The sequence below is a fragment of the Vipera ursinii genome, assembly GCF_947247035.1.
Source record: "Vipera ursinii genome assembly, chromosome: 5".
NCBI classification, from domain to species: Eukaryota; Metazoa; Chordata; class Lepidosauria; order Squamata; family Viperidae; genus Vipera; species Vipera ursinii.
The window spans coordinates 41,553,440-41,572,370 of NC_139518.1; the positions used below are offsets into that span (position 1 = coordinate 41,553,440).

Below are 18,931 nucleotides of genomic sequence, written 5' to 3' on the forward strand. Positions count from 1 at the left end.
TAGGAATAGAATCAAACTATTATGGGTGAGATGATAATGGTGACAAGTGTAAGGGAAAACTAGGGAAAAGAGATTGGGAGAGTAGGAATAGAATGCACCAATTCAGTGTGAGCAAATGGGGAAACAGGACAGGTTAATTTTGGGCTGCATTAAATGAAGCTTTGTAGCTCATGGGAAGTAATAATTGCAGGTATTCTGCACTTGGGATCCTATGCCCATTCTGGACATCCTACTTAAATAGCACATGAAGAAGCCAGAGTGGATTTAGAGGAAAGCTACTAGGATGAGGCATACTGAGCCCCATGAAGAACAACTAAAGAAACTGGGCAGGTTTAACTTGCAATAGAGAAAGGTAAGGGAGGTACAATAGTGGCCTGTACTACATATAAACAGCTAAAACGTGCTACATACAAAACAGGATGGACCTGTTTTCAGTTGACATTGAAAGAACAAGAATCAGTGAGCTGAATTAAATGTAAGATTCAGGCTTCAAGTAAGGACTAGTTAAGCTGGTTATTGAGAAAGACTTAATGGATTCTTGTATTGAGCAAAGAAATGTTAGATGAGCTGAATGGTCCTTCCAACTCAAGAGCTTCTATGTTTCTAAGTGACATTGGGGTGCAGTTCGACAAATAATAATTTGGCTCGTGCATGGATGTCAGCAGCTGAGGTTATCAAGTAATAAAGTATTTGCTAACCAGCCCGTATCCTTTGCAAATAATGCCATACTGTTAACTATTTGATAGAAGGTGTTCAACAAATGGAATTCAAACCAGGAAAGAATATCTTTCAATTTAAAAGTACTTCTTCAGTCAAACATTTTTTCAATATACAAGTGTTCTGAGCTGAAGTTAAGCCTATCCATTTGACTGGTAAAGACAGGTAGAATTTCAAAAGTATCTGTAAATAATTAAACATAAAATTGATATCCATGAATTGGTGCTCTCTGTTGAAATTACTGAGCATCAGGACTAGTTCCATGGTTAGTTTATATAATAAATCTACTAAAGAGTCATTTTTTTCCTGTGCTTCAGCTTCATTGTTTGGCATATTCCTTTTGTAACTAAATAAAACACATTTAAAAGTGGGTGCGTGTGTTCATTCACTATTTCTTTTAATATAGCAAACTATAGTTGCTGTAAAAATATACTTTATAGTGCATGCCCCCCCGCGGTATACAAGTAAATACATAAACATATAAAAAAACTGCAATTTGCACACGATCGATTATGCTGCAGGGCAGGGCATTGCCTAGGCCTTATCAAGCTAGTAGCATTTCCAGAATGAGAAGGGTGGATGCACAACTTACTGAGAATATGCTTTCGCTAAAATAGACCTATTATACTGCTTAGCTTAATTGGTTTGATGCCTAGAATTCTAAATGTGCAGATGCTTCTGCCCTCTAGTGGTCGTTAAAAGTGAAATTGAATTTTGACTTTCCAATCCTTGCATAATTTTCAAATTTTGAGCAGACAAGTAGCTTAGAAATTTATCTTTATGGAAAAGAAAACAAAATCCTTTTGAATGTAGAAAACTGAGTATCAAACCCCTCCTTTTTTCTGGGTCTTATATCTGCTTTTAAGAGTGTTTTTAGGAAAAGGAAGATCCCAAGATACCATTATTCTTGAGTTTCCTGAATATTTGGGTGGAGTTAAACTAGAACTTGCTGATACATGATTACTGTGGTCCTATAAACAACTTGTGTTTGAACTGAGTTGGTGCCTGCCTGCTGCTATAACTCCCAATCTGTTTGCTAAAAAATATGTATTTGCTTATAGACAGCGATTATGAAAAAGAGAGCAGCAGTTAAAGAAGCGGCTTTCGGGCTGAAATAGATAAGGATGTGTCCTCTGCATTTCTCTGATACATAAATTAGAGAAATGACTTAAAAATTTGCCTACGTGCCAGTGGTGTTGTAGGACTAGAGGGTGGTGCTGTGTTGGTTTTGTTGGATATCACGCTACAGGGAAAATAAAGACTATTACTCTGAAAGAAAAGTTCCATTATTGTAATCGGTGGATGCCTGAGCACATAACTTTATAAACTTGCTCTGATACAATTAGGAATTAAATTCAAAATGCACCTGCCTTTCCTCCATTCATTGGATTTACTGACTGAAACAATGTAATCTGATAGGTGTAAGGCAACAGTTTATGGGGTTAGCAACATTTATAAGCAAACCAGTACTATTGTAATTATCTGTATCAATGTGGTTGATAACAATGTATATAGTGTCACCAGGTTAGGGCCATAGAGTACCATATAAGGTCATTTCAGGTTGGTTAATGTAGGGCAATGGTTTAGATATGGGACTTTAGGCCTGACATGATCTTATCAACCCAACAAAGATATTGGTGAGGGTAATTATTGGAGGAGAAAGTTCAACATCATGAGCTCTTGGAAGAAAAATAAAATAACAAATGAACAAAAGTTAAAACACTGGAGGATTTCTGTAAGTACATATATGCAGAGTGGTAGAAGTGTTTGATACCCTTAATGAAAGACTGAGCTGATAAGACAGTATCTTCAGGAAATGCCAATGTTTTACAAACATCACAACATTTTGTGGAGGGAACAGCAAGTAATGTATATTCTTGGGATTAAAGTAGGGTTGAGAGCCAGCTCCAAAGGTAAACTAGGAACCTGAAGGTTGAAATTTCAAACTTTTAGTGCTAGAGGAAAATATAATTTTGTCTTCAGTCAAATGTCATGTGTGATCTTGCTTTCTTTGAATATTTTGCCACATGCTAAACTCTTTCTGCAATAGGGTTTGTGCTTCCTTCTAGTGTTTCCAGTTCCACTTGACCAAAAGACAGAAGCTTAGCTTAGAGCTGATTAAAGGCAGGATTTCAGCTTAAAAATAGGCAGTTGTGGGTCACTTAGATACCCAAGAGGACGCCCCTGAAGTCTGACCCACTTCGTACAGTGAAGGAGGATCCCGTTGCATTATCTATGAAAACTGAAGCATATTGGCCAGCCTATAACAGAGAAGTTCAGAGTTAGTAACTAGGTTCACACCTGTACTAAATCATATGTTAAAGAACTAAATTGACTAGCTTCACCTAATATACTAAGCCAAATATAAGCAAGCCACATTATGGCTGATATGATGTGTAATAATGTCAGACATTGAACTGAGCAAACCTTGGATTTAATTGACTTTACCTAGTTTTGAAAGCACATTCCAAAGAGGAAAAAATAGGTATTTTTTATTATTGGCCTCTACTGTCCTCATGTCTTGAAATGTATTCTTTAAAATAAAATCAACTTAAAGTTGGATATACCTGAAATTGTATAGATTTTTAGCATGCTTGCTTGCTCTCTGTCTGAAGACTCACCTGCAGAAAGAGAATTCCACTGACTGAAATAGTGAAATATCCACTGGTTTTGTCCAAACTGCTGACTGTTTCCAGAGAACTGAAAGTAAGATAACAGGATCTTTAGTAATGGATGCCAGAACACAAAGTGACCCCTTTGTAATTGAACAGTTTGCTCTAAAAATCACATCCACTCTTGCTTCCCACTACATTTCTTTTATAAACCTGCTTAGTTGTAGATAAGAGATTAAGTGAATTAACTACATAGCTAATTAATTACCTATACTGGGATACATAGGCAGGCCAGGATGCAGCAACACCAAAAAACAGATGCTTTCCAAACAAAAATATTTCCATCCCAATCAATCACCTTTTCTGGCGGCAGAGTGACTCGACACAGATCAGCAAGCGCAGGCGATCTCGGGCCCGTGACTGGTACTTTATGGGATGGATTTGAGGAACTGCAAAAGGTAAGAAAGAATCAGGCTGGGCTGCAAAGAGTGCCAGTAACTAGGAAATGACCCCAGATGCTGGACATTATTAAGGGCATTGCTTTAATATGCTTATTACTGTGTTTCCCCGAAAGTAAGACTTACCCTGAAAATAAGTCCTAGCTTGATTTTTGGGGGGTGGGCCTAATATAAGCCCCACCCCCAAAATAAGCCCTAGTTTTGGGACAAGGCGCATGTCTAAAAATCAAGCTGTGGGGGGGGTGGAGCTTACCATTGCAGTCAGGCCTCCCATGGATAGATACTATGGATTCCATAGCTCAGTTCTCGTCTGCAGAGGCCTTCTGGAAAGGCCTTTGACTGCAAAATGCAGGCTGAGCTCCATTCTCAGCTGCAGAATGAAGCAGCTCCTTTGGCTGCAAAAGAAGTGGGCGGGCTGGCTGGGGCTGTCGGTGAGTGGAAAAGACAAGCCCCCCAAAAAAAATAAGACCTGGTGCCTCTTTTGGGGGCAAAAAAATAAAAATAAGAACGGGTCTTATTTTCGGGGAAACATGGTAGTCAAGTGCCCATCACTATTTCAGAGACGAGTGACATAGCATGATCCACAAACTAGACTTTTATAGTTCCTGCCTGCTTTTGTTGCCTGAAAGAACACTAAGAGATCTAAACAAACCGATCAGCCCATTTCATCCCTGAGTTAGCCAGTATGTATGTTTCTATGACTTTGCTAGTAATCTTTATATCATCCATTACTGCCAATTTTCTCCCTGATGCTAAATCTCCTTGGGATTTAGTATTAGTATTTTTTAAAAAAATTCAAGTGAGTTCAGATTTCACTCTTCTATAGGCAAAATTATAGTTTGTTTGTTTTTATAGAAAAGTTCTTTGACAAAATAAAAACAACTTACCAATTCTTGATTTTTAGCTTGTACAATGAATAAGCCAATATTTATTTCAAGTTAAACACTTACCAACATACAGTCTGGCACTGAAAATGTAGTATCCACTGACAGGGGCCATATATTGACCATTGTTTAGGTTTAGACCTAGGCCACGATGGAACAGCTCTTCTTTCTTAGGCTAGTACCAAGCAAACAAGAAAGTCTCATGTAGTTAAATTTATTTACAAACTTCAAAATATTAAACATATTCCAAAACAGTCAACGAAAAGCACAAGGTAAGTGAGATGGAAAACTCCATTCAGTGGGATGCAAAAGTCCATTCAGGCACAAATAAATCAGGCAGCTGTGATGTCCAATGTTAAGTCCATTGCTATCTGATGGGAATCAAAATCAAACAAAATTTGACAACCCTGCCATGAAAATTACAGCATGCTCCGTATTAGACTGGTCCCAAGCAGGAGGTTAATAGGGGCTTACTGGGTAGAAAATGCAGTTGCATGCCAGAAATAGTCTTAATTCATGTTTTTCAAACTTGACAACTTTAAAATGTGTGGACTTTAACTCTCAGAATTCCCTATCCGCATGCTAGCTGCTGTGAATTCTGGGAACTGAAATCCACACATCTCAAAGTTGCAAAGTCTGAAAAACACTGGTCTTAATTGTCCCATCTGGTGGTGCCACGTTATTTGATCTTTCCTCTAAAATAATCAATGACAGGACATTGAGACTGGCTAATGAAAATTCCTTTCTATGTGTCCAAGACAGAGAAGATATTATAATGAGAATTAGATAGGGAGAAAAGTTATTATAAAGACCACTAGAGTCATAAGAAAAAATATTATTCTTCTCTGTTTCTTTGTTCTGTATGGGGAGTGTTCTGTATAAAGAGTGTTGCAGAGAACAGGGACCAAGTATTACTTATTTGCGAACATATATTAGTTAGTATAACCATGGTTGGGAATAGCAGGTTGGACCCAGATTTATTTTGAGAACATTCTTAGGAATTAATGGGACTTTAAATCAGTAATGATTAACATAAATGCAAATAATGTACCAGAGCAGGTCAAATGACAAGTTTAGTAATAAAAAAATATCTCTATCAGCAAAGTGGATATTTAAGGCTTTTGGGGGATTTTTTCCAATCAGGGACTTCTTTAGCTTTAGTTTTTAGCAAGGTAATCTTTACTTGTTAGCTCTTTTCAGTGGAAAGACTTATTCATTTAGCATGAATGTTAAAACAACCACATCTTGCTGCTAAATTTAAAGGTGCAATCTTATGGTGCTAATGGGTCACCAACAGTTGGGGGTGGGGCAATATACAGCCCATGGATTCCCTGTCTTAATTTAGAAACGCTGAGGTAAAAACTATCTAACCATCCAATCATATTTTTTGCTAGCTGAACTCTGCTCTGATCTGATAGGACTAGCCGGGCAGTGTGCTAAGTGTAAAATAAACTAGATATTACCCACAGTAATTTTCCAACAAGCATATTGTGCGATGGCAGCTATATACATTTGAGAAATAAATAAACGAAGATTAACCCACCATCATTTAATGTTATACACATCATGGGCAGGCTAATCCAGCAACCTGGCCCAAAATGTCAGGGTTGTATGAAAAGTCAACAGGCTTGGGACCATCAACATCTCAGAGGTATGTACAGATAGTCCTTGACTTATGACCACAATTGAGCTCAAAATTTCTGTAAGCAAGTCATTTGTTAAATGAGTTTTGTTCTATTATATGACCTTTCTTGCCACAGTTGTTAAGTGAATCACTGCAGTTGTTAAGTTAGTAACAAGAGGTTGTTAAGTGAATCTGATTTCCCCATTTAGTTTGCTTGTCAGAAGGCTACAAAAGCTGGTCACATGACCCGAGGATACTGTAACTGTCATAAATATGAACCCAGTTGCCAAGCATCTGAATTTTTATCATGTGACCATGGGGATGCTGCAACAACCATACGTATGAAAAATGGTCATAAGTCACTTTTTTCAGTGCCGTTGTAACTTCAGTCACTAACAAACTGCTGTAAGTCAAAGACTACCTGTAATACCAAAAAGCGGATGCCATGACAGAGAAGGGTATAATGGGAGAACAATATTTTAAGGAAGGAGCCTGGAGCATGCTGTTGAATATTATAAATATAATTGAAAATAAATGGTCTCACAAATAACCCAGGCCTATGTAATGAAAAGCTTTGTAGATGTATTTGAATTGCATCTGGAGGCTCTCTGGGACCCAGTGCAGATCGCAGAGCAATAGTGCTACATAGGCATACCTTGATGAGATGGGCCAACCAGGAACCAGAATCAGAATAGAGCTGGAAGGGACCTTGGAGGACTTCTAGTCCAGTTCCCTGCTCAAGCAGGAGATCCTATTCCATTTCAGACAAGTGACTGTCCAGTTTCTTCTTAAAAACCTCCAGTGATGAAGCACCCACTGTTTATACAACCAAGGATTGTATTAGCACTTTTGGCTGTTGCCACATACTGCTGGCTCATATTTAAGTGATCATCCACTAGGACTCCAAGGTCCCTCTCACAGTTACTGTTTTTGAGCCAGGTCTCACCTAATCTGTACTTGTACCTTTGTTTTTTCCTGCCTAAGAGTAAAATCTTGCTTTTCTCCACATTCCTGCCAGTTTAGTGTCATCTGCAAATTTGATGAGTTCCCCTTCTATTCCCTCATCTAAGTCATTTATGAAAACATTGAAGAGTACTGGGCTTAAAACAGACCCCTGTGTCACCCCACTGCTTACTTCCCCTCCATGTAGATGTACTACCATTAATAACTACTTGTTGAGTATGGTTTGTCAGCCAGTCACAAATCCATCTCATGGTGATGCTGTCCATCCCATCGCCTGGTGCGCCAGTTGCGTCCCTATCTGGACCGAGATGCCCTACGCACAGTTACTCATGCGCTCGTGACCTCCCGTTTGGACTACTGTAACGCTCTCTACATGGGGCTGCCCTTGAAGACCACTCGGAGGCTTCAACTGGTGCAGAATGCGGCCGCGCGAGTTGTTATGGGGGTTTCCCGATACTCCCATGTAACACCTCTACTCCGCGAGCTGCATTGGCTTCCGGTTGCCCTCCGGGTGAAATTCAAGGTGCTGGTTATTACCTATAAAGCCCTACATGGCCTGGGTCCGGGCTATTTGAGGGAACACCTGCTGCCGGCATCAAACGCCCTTCACCCAGTGCGCTCCCACAGGGAGGGTCTGCTTAGGGTGCCGCCGGTGAGAGATTGCCGGCGGGTGACACCCAGGGATAGGGCCTTCTCGGTGGGAGCGCCTGCCCTCTGGAACCAGCTGCCGGTGGAGCTGAGGACTGCCCCCGACCTCCGATCATTCCGCCGGGGCCTGAAGACCTGGCTCTTTGAGCTCTCAGGCCCAGGCTGAGGAGAAATTTTTAATTGGGGTTTTAATGTATACAGGGTTAATTTAATATTTTTTTAATTTGGTTTTTTAACTTTTATATGGTGGATTTTTAACTCCCTGTAAACCGCCCTGAGTCCTCAGGGAATAGGGCGGTATATAAATGTAACTAATAAATAAATAAATAAATAAATATTTTTCTGGCTTACCAAGAAGTAGGTTGTGGTCTACCTTGCTGAAGTCTAAATATACTATGTCCATAGCATTTCACTGGTCTACTAATTTAGTCACTTTGTCAAAGAATGAAATAAGTTTGGTTTGGCATGATCTGTTTTAATATTTATTTATTTATTTATTTATTTATTTATTTATTTATTTATTTATTTATTTATTTTAATTCCATTTATATCCCGCCCTTCTCCGAAGACTCAGGGCGGCTTTACAAACTTAGCAGTAGCCTTCATTCTATGTATATGCCTGCTTATTAGGGCTTTCACACACCCCAAGCGGCATTATTACAAAGTCAGCTTAATTGCCCCCAACAATATAATGCCTGGAATTTAATATAATGCAAAGACTAGCAATAGAAAACAATCAACCAATGTCTTAAACTTCAAAAGAGCTGACTTTAACAAACTCAGAGGGAACCTAGGAAAGATCCCATGGATGAAAATCCTAAAGGGGAAAACAACCCAAGAAGTGTAGGAAACACTGAAAAATGCAATCAAAAAAGCTCAGACCAGCACAATACCATTGAGAAAGCAAAACAAGAAATTCAAGAAGAAACCAGCATGGCTGCACAAAGATCTTTCTGACAAACAAAGACAAAAAGGACAAATACAAAAAAATGGGCACATAACTAAGGCCAATTATCAGCAGACAGCCAGAACATGCAAAGATGAAGTCAGGAAAGCAAAGGCTCAGAACGAACAAAGACTTGCAACACTAATCAAGGATAATTTAAAAAAAGTTTCTTCCAACATATTAACAACAAGAAAAAAGTCAAGGAAACTGTAGGCCCACTAAAGAGAGAAGATGACAAGGAAATAACAGGCAACAGGGAGAAAGCAGAGCTGCTTAACTCATACTTTGAATCAGTCTTCACACAAAAAGAAACTATATCCCAACATACCAAAAAACCCACTGCAAAAGACGTACTAGAAACAAAAATAAGCAAGAAAATGGTAAGAGAACAGTATCTGACTTTGACGAATATAAATCACCAGGACCCGACAGATTACATCCCAGAGTTCTGAAAGAGCTGACAGATGTTATCTTAGAACCATTGCACCACATCTTTCAAAAGTTCTTAGCACCGGGGAAGTACCTGAGGATTGGAAAAGGGTTGATGTGGTTCACATCTTCAAGAAAGGGGGAAAAAACAGACCCAGGAAACTACAGACCAATCAGTTTAACATCAATACCTGGGAAGATCCTAGAAAAGATAATCAAAAAACAGATCTGTGAACAACTAGAAGCAAACAAAGTCATAAACAGTAGCCAGCACAGGTTTGTTAAAAACAGATCATGCCAAAACAATTTTATTTCATTGTTTGATAAAGTGACTATACTAGTAGACCAGCAAAATGCTGTAGACATAGTATACTTAGATTTCAGTAAGGCATTTGATAAAGTAGACCACAACCTACTCCTTGGTAAACTAGAAAAAGGTGGAATAGACAACATCACCACCAGATGGATCTGTAGCTGGCTGACAAACCATACTCAACGAGTAGTCCTCAATGGCATATGGAGAGAAGTAAGCAGTGGGGTACTACAAGGTTCCATCTTAGGCCCAGTACTCTTCAATATCTTCATAAATGACTTAGATGAGGGAATTGAACGGGAACTCATCAAATTTGTAGATGACACCAAAGTGAAAGGAGTAGCCAACACCCCAGAAGACAAACCCAGGATCCATAAAGATCTAGACAAACTTGAACAATGGGCCCTATCCAGCAAAATGAGTTTCAATGTGGAGAAAAGCAAAGTTTTACATTTAGGCAGGAAAAAACCAAGGTGCAAGTACAGACTGGGTGAGATCTGGCTTAAAAACAGTAACTATGAGAGGGACCTTGGATTCCTAGTGGACAATCACTTAACCATGAGCCAGCAGTGTGCAGCAGCAACCCAAAATCCAGCACAGTGCTAGGCTGCATTAACAGAGGGATAGAATCAAGATCACATGAAGTATTAGTACTGCTTTATAAAACCCAGTAAGACCACACCTGAAATACTGCAGCCAATTTTGGTCACCATATCACAAAAAAGATATTGAGAGTTTGGAAAAAATTCAGAGAAGAGCAGCTAAGATGATCAAAGACCTGGAGACTAAAATGTACAAAGAATGGCTGTGGGACTTGGGTTTGTCTAGTCTAAAGAAAAGAAGAAATAGGGGAGACATGATAGCAGTATTCCAGTATCTGAGGGGCTGCCACAAGGTAGAGGGGGTCACTTTGTTTACCAGAGGGCAGGGCAAGAAACAATGGTTGGAAACTGATCAGAGAGAGAAACAACCTGGAATTAAGGAGAAAGTTCCTAACAGTGAGGACAATCAACCAGTGGAACAGCTTGCCTCCAGAAATCGTGGGTGCTCCATCACTGGAGATTTTTAAGAAGAGGCTAGACAATCACCTGTCTGAGATGGTATAGGTTCTCCTGCTTGAGCAGGCGGCTGGACTAGAAGACCTCCAAGGTCCCTTCCAGCTCTATTCTATTGTATTTTATTCTAAACCCATGCTGGCAACTATTATAACTGTATTTCTAGATGTTCACAGATCTGTTTTTTGATTATTGAACAAAGGTTGAGTGACTGTGAACAGAGCTTCTGAAATCAGGAATGGCTACAATTGGCACACAAGATGGATTTTTACAAAGGCCCTTCTCACTATATTGCTACCTGCTCTTGAAGCAGGAGTTATGAAAGAATGAAGATACCATTTTTGTTCTGATGATTCTTAACTGCTTATATTTGGGTGACCCATTCATCGGATTTATATAGATGTTAAAAAAGAGTGGAGAGTGAAAAGCCCTGAGTAACCCTACAAAGTAGGAATGTAGGACTAGATATTTTCTGTCCTAACAATACCAACTGGAACTGGCTCTGGAGAAATAAGAACCACTACAACTTTGTGGGGGGGCCCACAACTCTCACAGCTAGTCCATAAGCACACCATGATCAACTGAATCAAAAACTTCTAAGAGATCAAGAAAGAACAGGAGATGCCCCACCACCATCCCAACCCCACTAGATATCATCCACAAATGCAATTAATGCCATCTCATTACTATATCCTGGTCTGAAACCAATTGAAAAAGATACAGACAATTTCTTCCAGGTTCTTCTGAAGCCAACCACTTTCTCAATTGGAGCCAGGACAAAAATGGGATACAGCAGTTGATTCTTGAGGAAGGGATGATCTATTGCTTCTAACAATTGGCAAAACCACCTTATCTGTCAAGGATGCATTTACCATTGCCTGGATTCAATGACCCATCATCTCCTATAGCCGTGGTGGCGAACCTATGGCACAGGTGCCACAAGTGGCACGCAGAGCCCTCTCTGTGCGCACGTACGCCATCAGCCCAGTCCTAGGCCTTCAGCTGGGTTTTATAAAACCTTTTCGCTTTAGGCCTCCGCCCCCGTGTGCAAAAAAAAAGGTTCAATCAATCACTCAATTTCAACTTCTCGCAGGAAAAAAAAGTTCTTGCAAAGTTGGAATTGATTGATTGAACTTTTTAGTCCCACCCAGTCTGCCAATAACGCAGCCACGCCCACCCAATGGGCCACGCCCACTCGGCACCCGATGATACATAAGTGGGTTTTGGGTTGCAGTTTGGGCACTCGGTCTCTAAAAGGTTTGCCATCACTGTCCTATAGGGCTTTAACTATCAGGAGGGTCATGGATCTAATGCCCAGGTGGGCTCACTTAGAGCCCAATTATTGTCTCTACTTCTTCAGAGTAGCAAACTTGAACACTTTCCAGGGAATTAAGCAGGGCTCTCCAGAATCTACATGCAGAAAGAGTTCACACAGATGCAATCTGATCTAAGACTGTAACCATCCTTTGATTCCAGGCAACAAGTAAGGCCTCATTTGAACTGTGCATTAGAATCAGAGCTATCCAACTTCTTTCCTTTTGCTACTCACTATATAATAAAGTTGAAGTTCTTGAAGAGACCGTTGATCCACTGAAATGTTCTTCTGGGTCTGGCAGTGGAATGCTGCTTCTATTCGTTCCCTGCTTTTTATCAGTGGGACTCTATTTTGGGGAAAGAAATTCTCTTCTTTTCCATCTCTAGCTTCTCCATGCTGGCACTTTTTGCTGGTGGTTTTGATATTGATCCTTTCTTGCTTCCTAATTATTCCTGAGCAGTCAAAAATACAAAGATTTATAACAAATTTGCCCCATTATACCTTATTCTTAAAACATGATTGACTTGATTTTGATTTTTGATTTTTTTTAATTATCAGAGTATAATTTGTTTGTGAGGCAAAAGCTGAGGGAAGCCCTCTTCAGGCAATAGCTTCCCATACATCACACAAGGAGAGATCTACAGCCATTCCCTTCTCCAACTCAAGCTGGTTACCTTGCTGAAAAGCCATAGTGACTCTCTGCGGCAAAGCATCTGAATAGAGCTATGCATTTCAAGAATTCCATGAATCCAATTCAAACCCTGTGCTCTCTGGATTCCAGCTTATGATGAATGGATGGATGGATGGATGGATGGATGGATGGATGGATGGATGGACGGATGGAGATGTATGCATGTATGTACTACTATGTGCATGTATGTATGTATTCATGCAAAGATACCTCTTATGCACAATACAGACAATTGCACTGTATTCAGGAAAACTGGTTCTTTAGTGATGTCATCATTACTGCTAAGCTTGTAAGCCGCCCTGAGTCTTCGGAGAAGGGCGGGATATAAATGGAATTAAAAAATAAAAATAAATCATTACAGTTTGGAAGGAGGAAGGGCTCTCACTGCTCCCTGTTGAATTCTGCACAGGAAGGTATTGCCTATATAGGGTTTTGGATCTCTGATATCTTGGGCTACGATATTCTTCAGATATACAGTAGATACTTATTATGCTGCATTGTCTTTATCAATCTGGTTACTTTTAGGCATGCTGGAATTACAATAGGGAGATTTCCTAACCAGAGAGTTGCAGTTTCACAACATCTAGTGAGGTCAGATTAAAAGTAAAAACATTACTCCCAGTATAGTAACCAAAGGCTAGTATGAATTATTGAAGGAATGTCATGGAATTCTGTGTAGGCAAATAACCAGAAGCTGAGGAAAGAATGGAGAGCTAACTAAGCAAACTCCTAAGGGGGGGTTGGGGACACTGCACCCCACTCCAATCATCAGCCAGTTTCAAGGGAGCTGATTTACACATTGTAAACTTATTCAGAATGGGATGTTCTGAGATTCTCCAGAGTGTTTCACCTTTTTAAAGAATTCTACTTGGCAGTGGTGGAGAAAGGAAAAATCTGAACAGTACATTTTAAAGACCAGCTGGGAAGTAAGCAAATGTTAAATATCCCTAGTAAAGCAATGTTTTGAAGCAGAAATAAAATATACTCTTTTGAAATCCATTTATAAATTAATTCTACTTTGTTACCTCTATTTTGATTGGCAGTAAAAGAGAATAAACCAATGCCAATTTTATTTTTAGGTTTGATACTAATTTATATAAACAGTACGAGTCACAGACTTTAAGCATGTCATATAGGAGGGCCAATCAAACCTACTTCTTAAAGGCATCTTTGTGCAAACTACCCAGAAACCTGTCCTGCTCAAAGCTCACAATTTAAGAATAAGAGCACCGGTGTCTTTTTCTGTGTTCTAAAATTCCTAGGAATTCATAGCACACACCCCTTGTAACTGACCAGCCATGCTACTCTTTATTAATTGTGAATGGGCCTCCAAAAGCCTGAATGATGAATGAATGAAAAGCTTCCTTACTCCAGCTGCCATCTACTCTAACTATTCCATTATATCATTTGTCCTTGTAAAAGGAATTTTAAAAAGTTTATCCCTAGAATGTCAATTGAGAGAATTGACACATAAAATCAACTTATTCACATTCATTATATTTTAATTTAATTGCACCATAATATATTTGCTTGTAGTGTAGTAATGTTTGTTCCCTACCTTTGAGCAGCAGCTGGAACTCCCTCAGCAATTTCTCCTGAATAATAGTACTGGTATCTGGACGAGGTTGTGCTGACTCTGCAGCGTCTAACAGGCTTGGAATGCCAAACTAGAACCCAAATTCACCACAATAATTAGGTCCTACTCCTTCAGGTCCAAAAATCTTTTATCTACTATTGTCCATATCTATGGCACCCATTTAATTAATTCGTGTTTGTTCCTTTCTTAATTAATCAGTCTTGAAACATTTTGTAATCCTCTGACACAGGAACAGTGTTACAAATTGAATACAATATCACCTGTAATATCTGAACTATTATTCTTGGACCCCTCACCCACGTATGAATCAAATAGTGCAAATCCTAAATATTTCACGGGCTGTTCTGGTAAAATCCAGTGAGAGGAGACAAAAAAAAAAGCAGATATGCTTAATTATGGTCCACAGTATATATAAGGTAGCCATAGCCCCAATGGGATGGAACTTTGATACAAAGCTTACTGGGATGCGTTGTCTGCTGTAATCTCTCTGGGGTTCCCTGACTGTAAGAAGGGGCCCAAGGTCTTTCTTTGTCTGGGGTTATTTTTCAGTATTCCTATATATTCTTTGATTGCTGTCTCAAGTTATGTGATTATGTTATTTCTTTATACTGTTTGGAATAAATCCTTAACTATCCATACTCTTGTGTTCAAACCTGCTGTGTTGGGAACAGAGCAATACAGTCAGGCACACAGTTAAGTAATTTTCCTTGGACTTGTTTTGGAATACCTAAAAGCGGTCAATTGTCTCATTTATCACAGTCAACTATCCAAGAAAAAAGATGAAGAGTAGGTGAAGAAATTGAATTAGAATTCACTACCAAACTTGGCCAGCACAGAACACATGCTCTAAACACTGATTAGCTGCAGTAACCCAACCACACCTATTTCTGTTTGTCTGGCTAACAGAGAAGGGACCAATGTAGCCTTGTGGTAATCTTGTGTTTCGTATGCTTATGCAATTCTAGGAAAAATGACCAGTATGCTATATTTTAAAAAGGATGACTGTGTGTTACCAGAATTAGTTAGGAGATTTGGCTGAGCTAGTGATTGAGGTTGTGGGAACAGGACTTCAAAAATAGGGAATATCAAAACATAGGTAGCATGGTTAAAATTGCTTACCTTTATCTTTCTGGACTTGTTTTTATTCATTTTTTTCCTCCTCACCTCATTGTTCATGAGGAGCATCCAAGCATTCCGGGAATCAGAGCTATGAATTTTTTGTGGAGTATTTTCCTTTGCATAATAAGAAAAAAGTTAAAACAAGAAAAAATTAAAGCAACTATACAGGTTGATATATAAAACAACAATATCTCAAAAAACACTGAGAATTACCAATATCTTTATAACCTGCTGTTCCAGATATACAGTAACTCAGAAAATTATTTGCTATCTGGGCTAGTTTTTCTAAAGTAATATACTCATGTTTGTTGGAATATAATTCTTCAACATTTCTAACCAGTTGATCATAGCTGAAAATTGTGGAAACTGTAATTTAGCAAACCTAGTAGAAGGGGAAGACTGAAATGAATTATCTGTTTAAATTGCTGCTTCTCATTATTCAAAAGAGAATTTGCAAGTTCCTGCCATAAGGATTATTGATCAGATTGGGTTTTGCACTATTTTGTCTCTCAAAATATATACACCACTGTCATCTTTGAGGATACTTTCCATCTACATCTAAAATATTCCTAATAAACCTATCAGATAAATACAGATTCAGTGAGATTCTTTAAACCAACTTATCTTTTATAATTCTCAGAATGACTTACTATTGATACAAAACTCTCCCGATTTCTTTTTCCCCTCAAACATATTCACATTTCCTGATCCATAAATTCTAAGTGTTGTAGTCAGGAAAGAATCATATTTCAGAATGACTCCAATTTCCACACAGCCAGAAAAAAATACATCAAGTATCTTCTAGATTTGAGTTGAGTTTGAAGCCTGGTGATTTCAGGTTACTGCCACATAGTTGCCTTGTTAACAGCAAAAGCTGTTCCCCTGTAACTTCTAGTTACAACTAATAATGTCTAAACAAGACCAGCCAGGCACACAACTGAAGTGCTTTCCCCCCCCCCAATGATTTTCAGTGCAGTGTTAATAAAAAGGTCCCATCACACTCAACATAACTTATTTCCAAGTAAATATGTCTAAATTCCTATAAGACTCAATTATGACTATGACAAGATAGATCAAAACGCCTAGTTTTATATGCAAATTGTTCACCACCCAACATCTAAAGGCAAAATCCATTTTGATAATTGAGCACTTTCACTTTCTCTAGTGTTCTGTTCCAATGCTATTTCTGTGCCATATCCATTGTTAGGGAATTCTTCATCAAGGAAGAATTTTCAATTTTTACTAAGAGGTGAGGTGGAAGAAGAGGTGAGTTAGTAAGAAGGAAGTAGCATATGAAATGTTCTTACTGAGTCCTGGGATGATGGCAAGGGAAGACTGCTCGTTTCATTCCACCGGGGTGCCTTTTCTTGGTTCCTCCTGTCTTCCTGTTTCTCATTTTCCACAGTGCTAGCACAAAAAAACATTGCTAGTAGACCCAGAGCTAATAACTGAAGTGGGCAGCCAGAAAGGAAAGGCTTAGCCATATTCTGGCACATAACTGATCCCTTGGTTTATACAGACAACTAGAGTTAGATATGACTGGGAACTTCTCAGGAACTAAAAGACAAAGCTTATCTGTGGTCTTTCAAAAAAAATATACAGTAGTCTGTAGATCTGTGAAAATTCCACAAAGGAATATTAAGTTCAAGCAGAAGTTATCCAATGTATCTTCAATATTTTTTTTCACAGAAGACGTTCAAGATTATCAACATTTTTCTTTAAAAAGCTTGTAAAAAAGTAAGGTTTAAAAAATGTAACTGCGTGAGTACACACACACATTAATTGCACCTGATTGTTAGATCAGAAAGAGCATTTCAGTTTCTTCTTCAGGGTCAAAGATGTGTAAGAAGTTATCTGTAGGACTCCTTCAAAAGCAGCTGAGTAGCAGAAATCAGGAGTTTCAGGCTGCCCTTAAAGAAATGAGCTAATCCAGATGGCACAGAAGCGGTTTGCTCCCTTTCTCCTGGATCCTTAGTCAGAGCCTAGATAAAATTGTAAAAACCACAGAAGTCCCACGATGGTTCCATTCACAGCTTTGGCTGCCTGGGAGTGCTTGGCCCAACCTCTTTTCAGTGCTCTGTTTTTCAAACCAGGGACTCGTATGCTTGTCTGATTACATCCCTACTGCCACTCTGCTCCTGTCTGAATATCTTTGCCCAGCTTCCCTTCTTTTAATAAGCTTGAATTCCCCGCCTCACCAGAAAGGTCCCTTGTCCTAGAGAGCCACCTCTTGGCACCAGGAACGAATTACAAAAGCAGAATTCGTGCGGAAGCTCATCAGGATCTGATAGCAGCAGAACAAAGACAGACGTTTGCACTAAAAGTGGCTCTATGAAATTTCAGTGGCTCGCAGGTTAACATGAAATGCAGATGGTTGTATTGGCTTTGTTTCTCCCTTACAGAGAATTTATTTAAGGGCTGAGAGAAAGGGGGCTTAATCTGGGGCACCTGATGGTTGAAAGGATTCTAGAGCATGACACATCCCATGCTGCATTTCTTTGGACACATGTTAATGCTGTTTTGTTTTGAATCTAAAATCTATGTTTGTTTCATGTGTAGTGTTATAATTAAAATAATTGTCTCATTTCTTAAACTTTCTCAGTCCTAAGTCGTTTAGCATGTAATAGATTGAAGAAAATAAAGAAAATGGAACCAATCTATAAAAAATACAGGTGCAGGTAAAAACTGTGGCAAAAAGTAGTAATAAAATAATTGAAATACTGTACAATCAAAGTTGTTCCATAATTCAGAAAATTCTAATATGTTTTTTCTGTTCCTTTTGTTTCAGAAATATTACATTTTTTCATTTTAAATCACAAGTTTAGTTTACTTAAAGAACTGAATGGAAGAGAAGTTTTCCATTCAAACATCTGACCTGAGGCAATCCTTTGAACAGATTTTGTAAAATGACTGAAGATGCACTTATGAGATAGAATGGAGACTCTAAACCAGAGGTGTCAAACTCAATTTCATTGAGGGCCGCATCAGCATTGCGGTTGCCCTCAGGGGGCCGGGTGGGTATGGCCAGGGTGGGTGTGGCCTACTGGGTGGGCGTGGCTAGAGTGCATATGGCCTACTGGGTGGCCAGCTCTACATCGTTCGCATCAAGGGTGCCTATGGGGGCCTGGGCAGGAGTGGGACAGATCTGAGGGTCTCTGGCAGAAGGAGGGTCTCTGGGCCAGGGCCAAAGCAGCGGGGGCCGTTCCCTCACTGTTTCCAGGATGGCTTCGTGGGCCACATGAAACCACTTCATGGGCCTGATCTGGCCCCTGGGCCTTGTGTTTGACATGTCTGCTCTAAACGGAGAGAAATTGCCCTCAGTCAGTGGACATTTGCATAATTGCAGGAAATGGTTTTCCTCCTAATACTCCATCTTACATGGTTCGGGTGTCTCCTCTGAGGCTTTTCTATGGAATACAGTGGGAAAGAGAAATGCAGTCATAGCCCATATGGTTTCTTTGGGGGTGGGGTGTCTCTTCAGAGGCCTGATGCAATCACAGAAACCCCTTCAATTATAGAAGCTTCTATGGCTCTTGCCTCCCAGTCAAGTCAGATGTCCA

The 18,931-nt window shown here is 39.4% G+C and overlaps 1 protein-coding gene across 1 annotated transcript; it reads right to left on the reverse strand.

Moving 5' to 3' along the window:
- Positions 1–1,144: 1,144 nt before the first annotated feature.
- On the reverse strand, positions 1,145–18,292 carry ERFE (erythroferrone). Its single transcript, XM_083363198.1, has 8 exons — positions 16,679–18,292; positions 15,372–15,485; positions 14,214–14,322; positions 12,199–12,416; positions 4,738–4,846; positions 3,688–3,778; positions 3,339–3,417; positions 1,145–2,978 (listed from the first exon to the last, which is right to left on the reverse strand). Exons 1-8 carry the CDS (start codon positions 16,865–16,867, stop codon positions 2,880–2,882), a joined length of 1,008 nt encoding a protein of 335 aa, XP_083219324.1. The 5' UTR covers positions 16,868–18,292; the 3' UTR covers positions 1,145–2,879.
- Positions 18,293–18,931: the final 639 nt, after the last annotated feature.

What these genes read in the sequence shown, in the direction of transcription:
- ERFE (XM_083363198.1), bottom strand. Translation starts at nt 16,867, where the DNA reads ATGTGCCAGAATATGGCTAAGCCTTTCCTTTCTGGCTGCCCACTTCAG. An exon ending in AACTTCAACTTTATTATATA is followed by an intron (nt 4,847 to 12,198) that starts GTGAGTAGCAAA and finishes GCTTGGTACTAG; the next exon opens with CCTAAGAAAGAAGAGCTGTT. An exon ending in GTGGAATTCTCTTTCTGCAG is followed by an intron (nt 2,979 to 3,338) that starts GTGAGTCTTCAG and finishes TCTCTGTTATAG; the next exon opens with GCTGGCCAATATGCTTCAGT.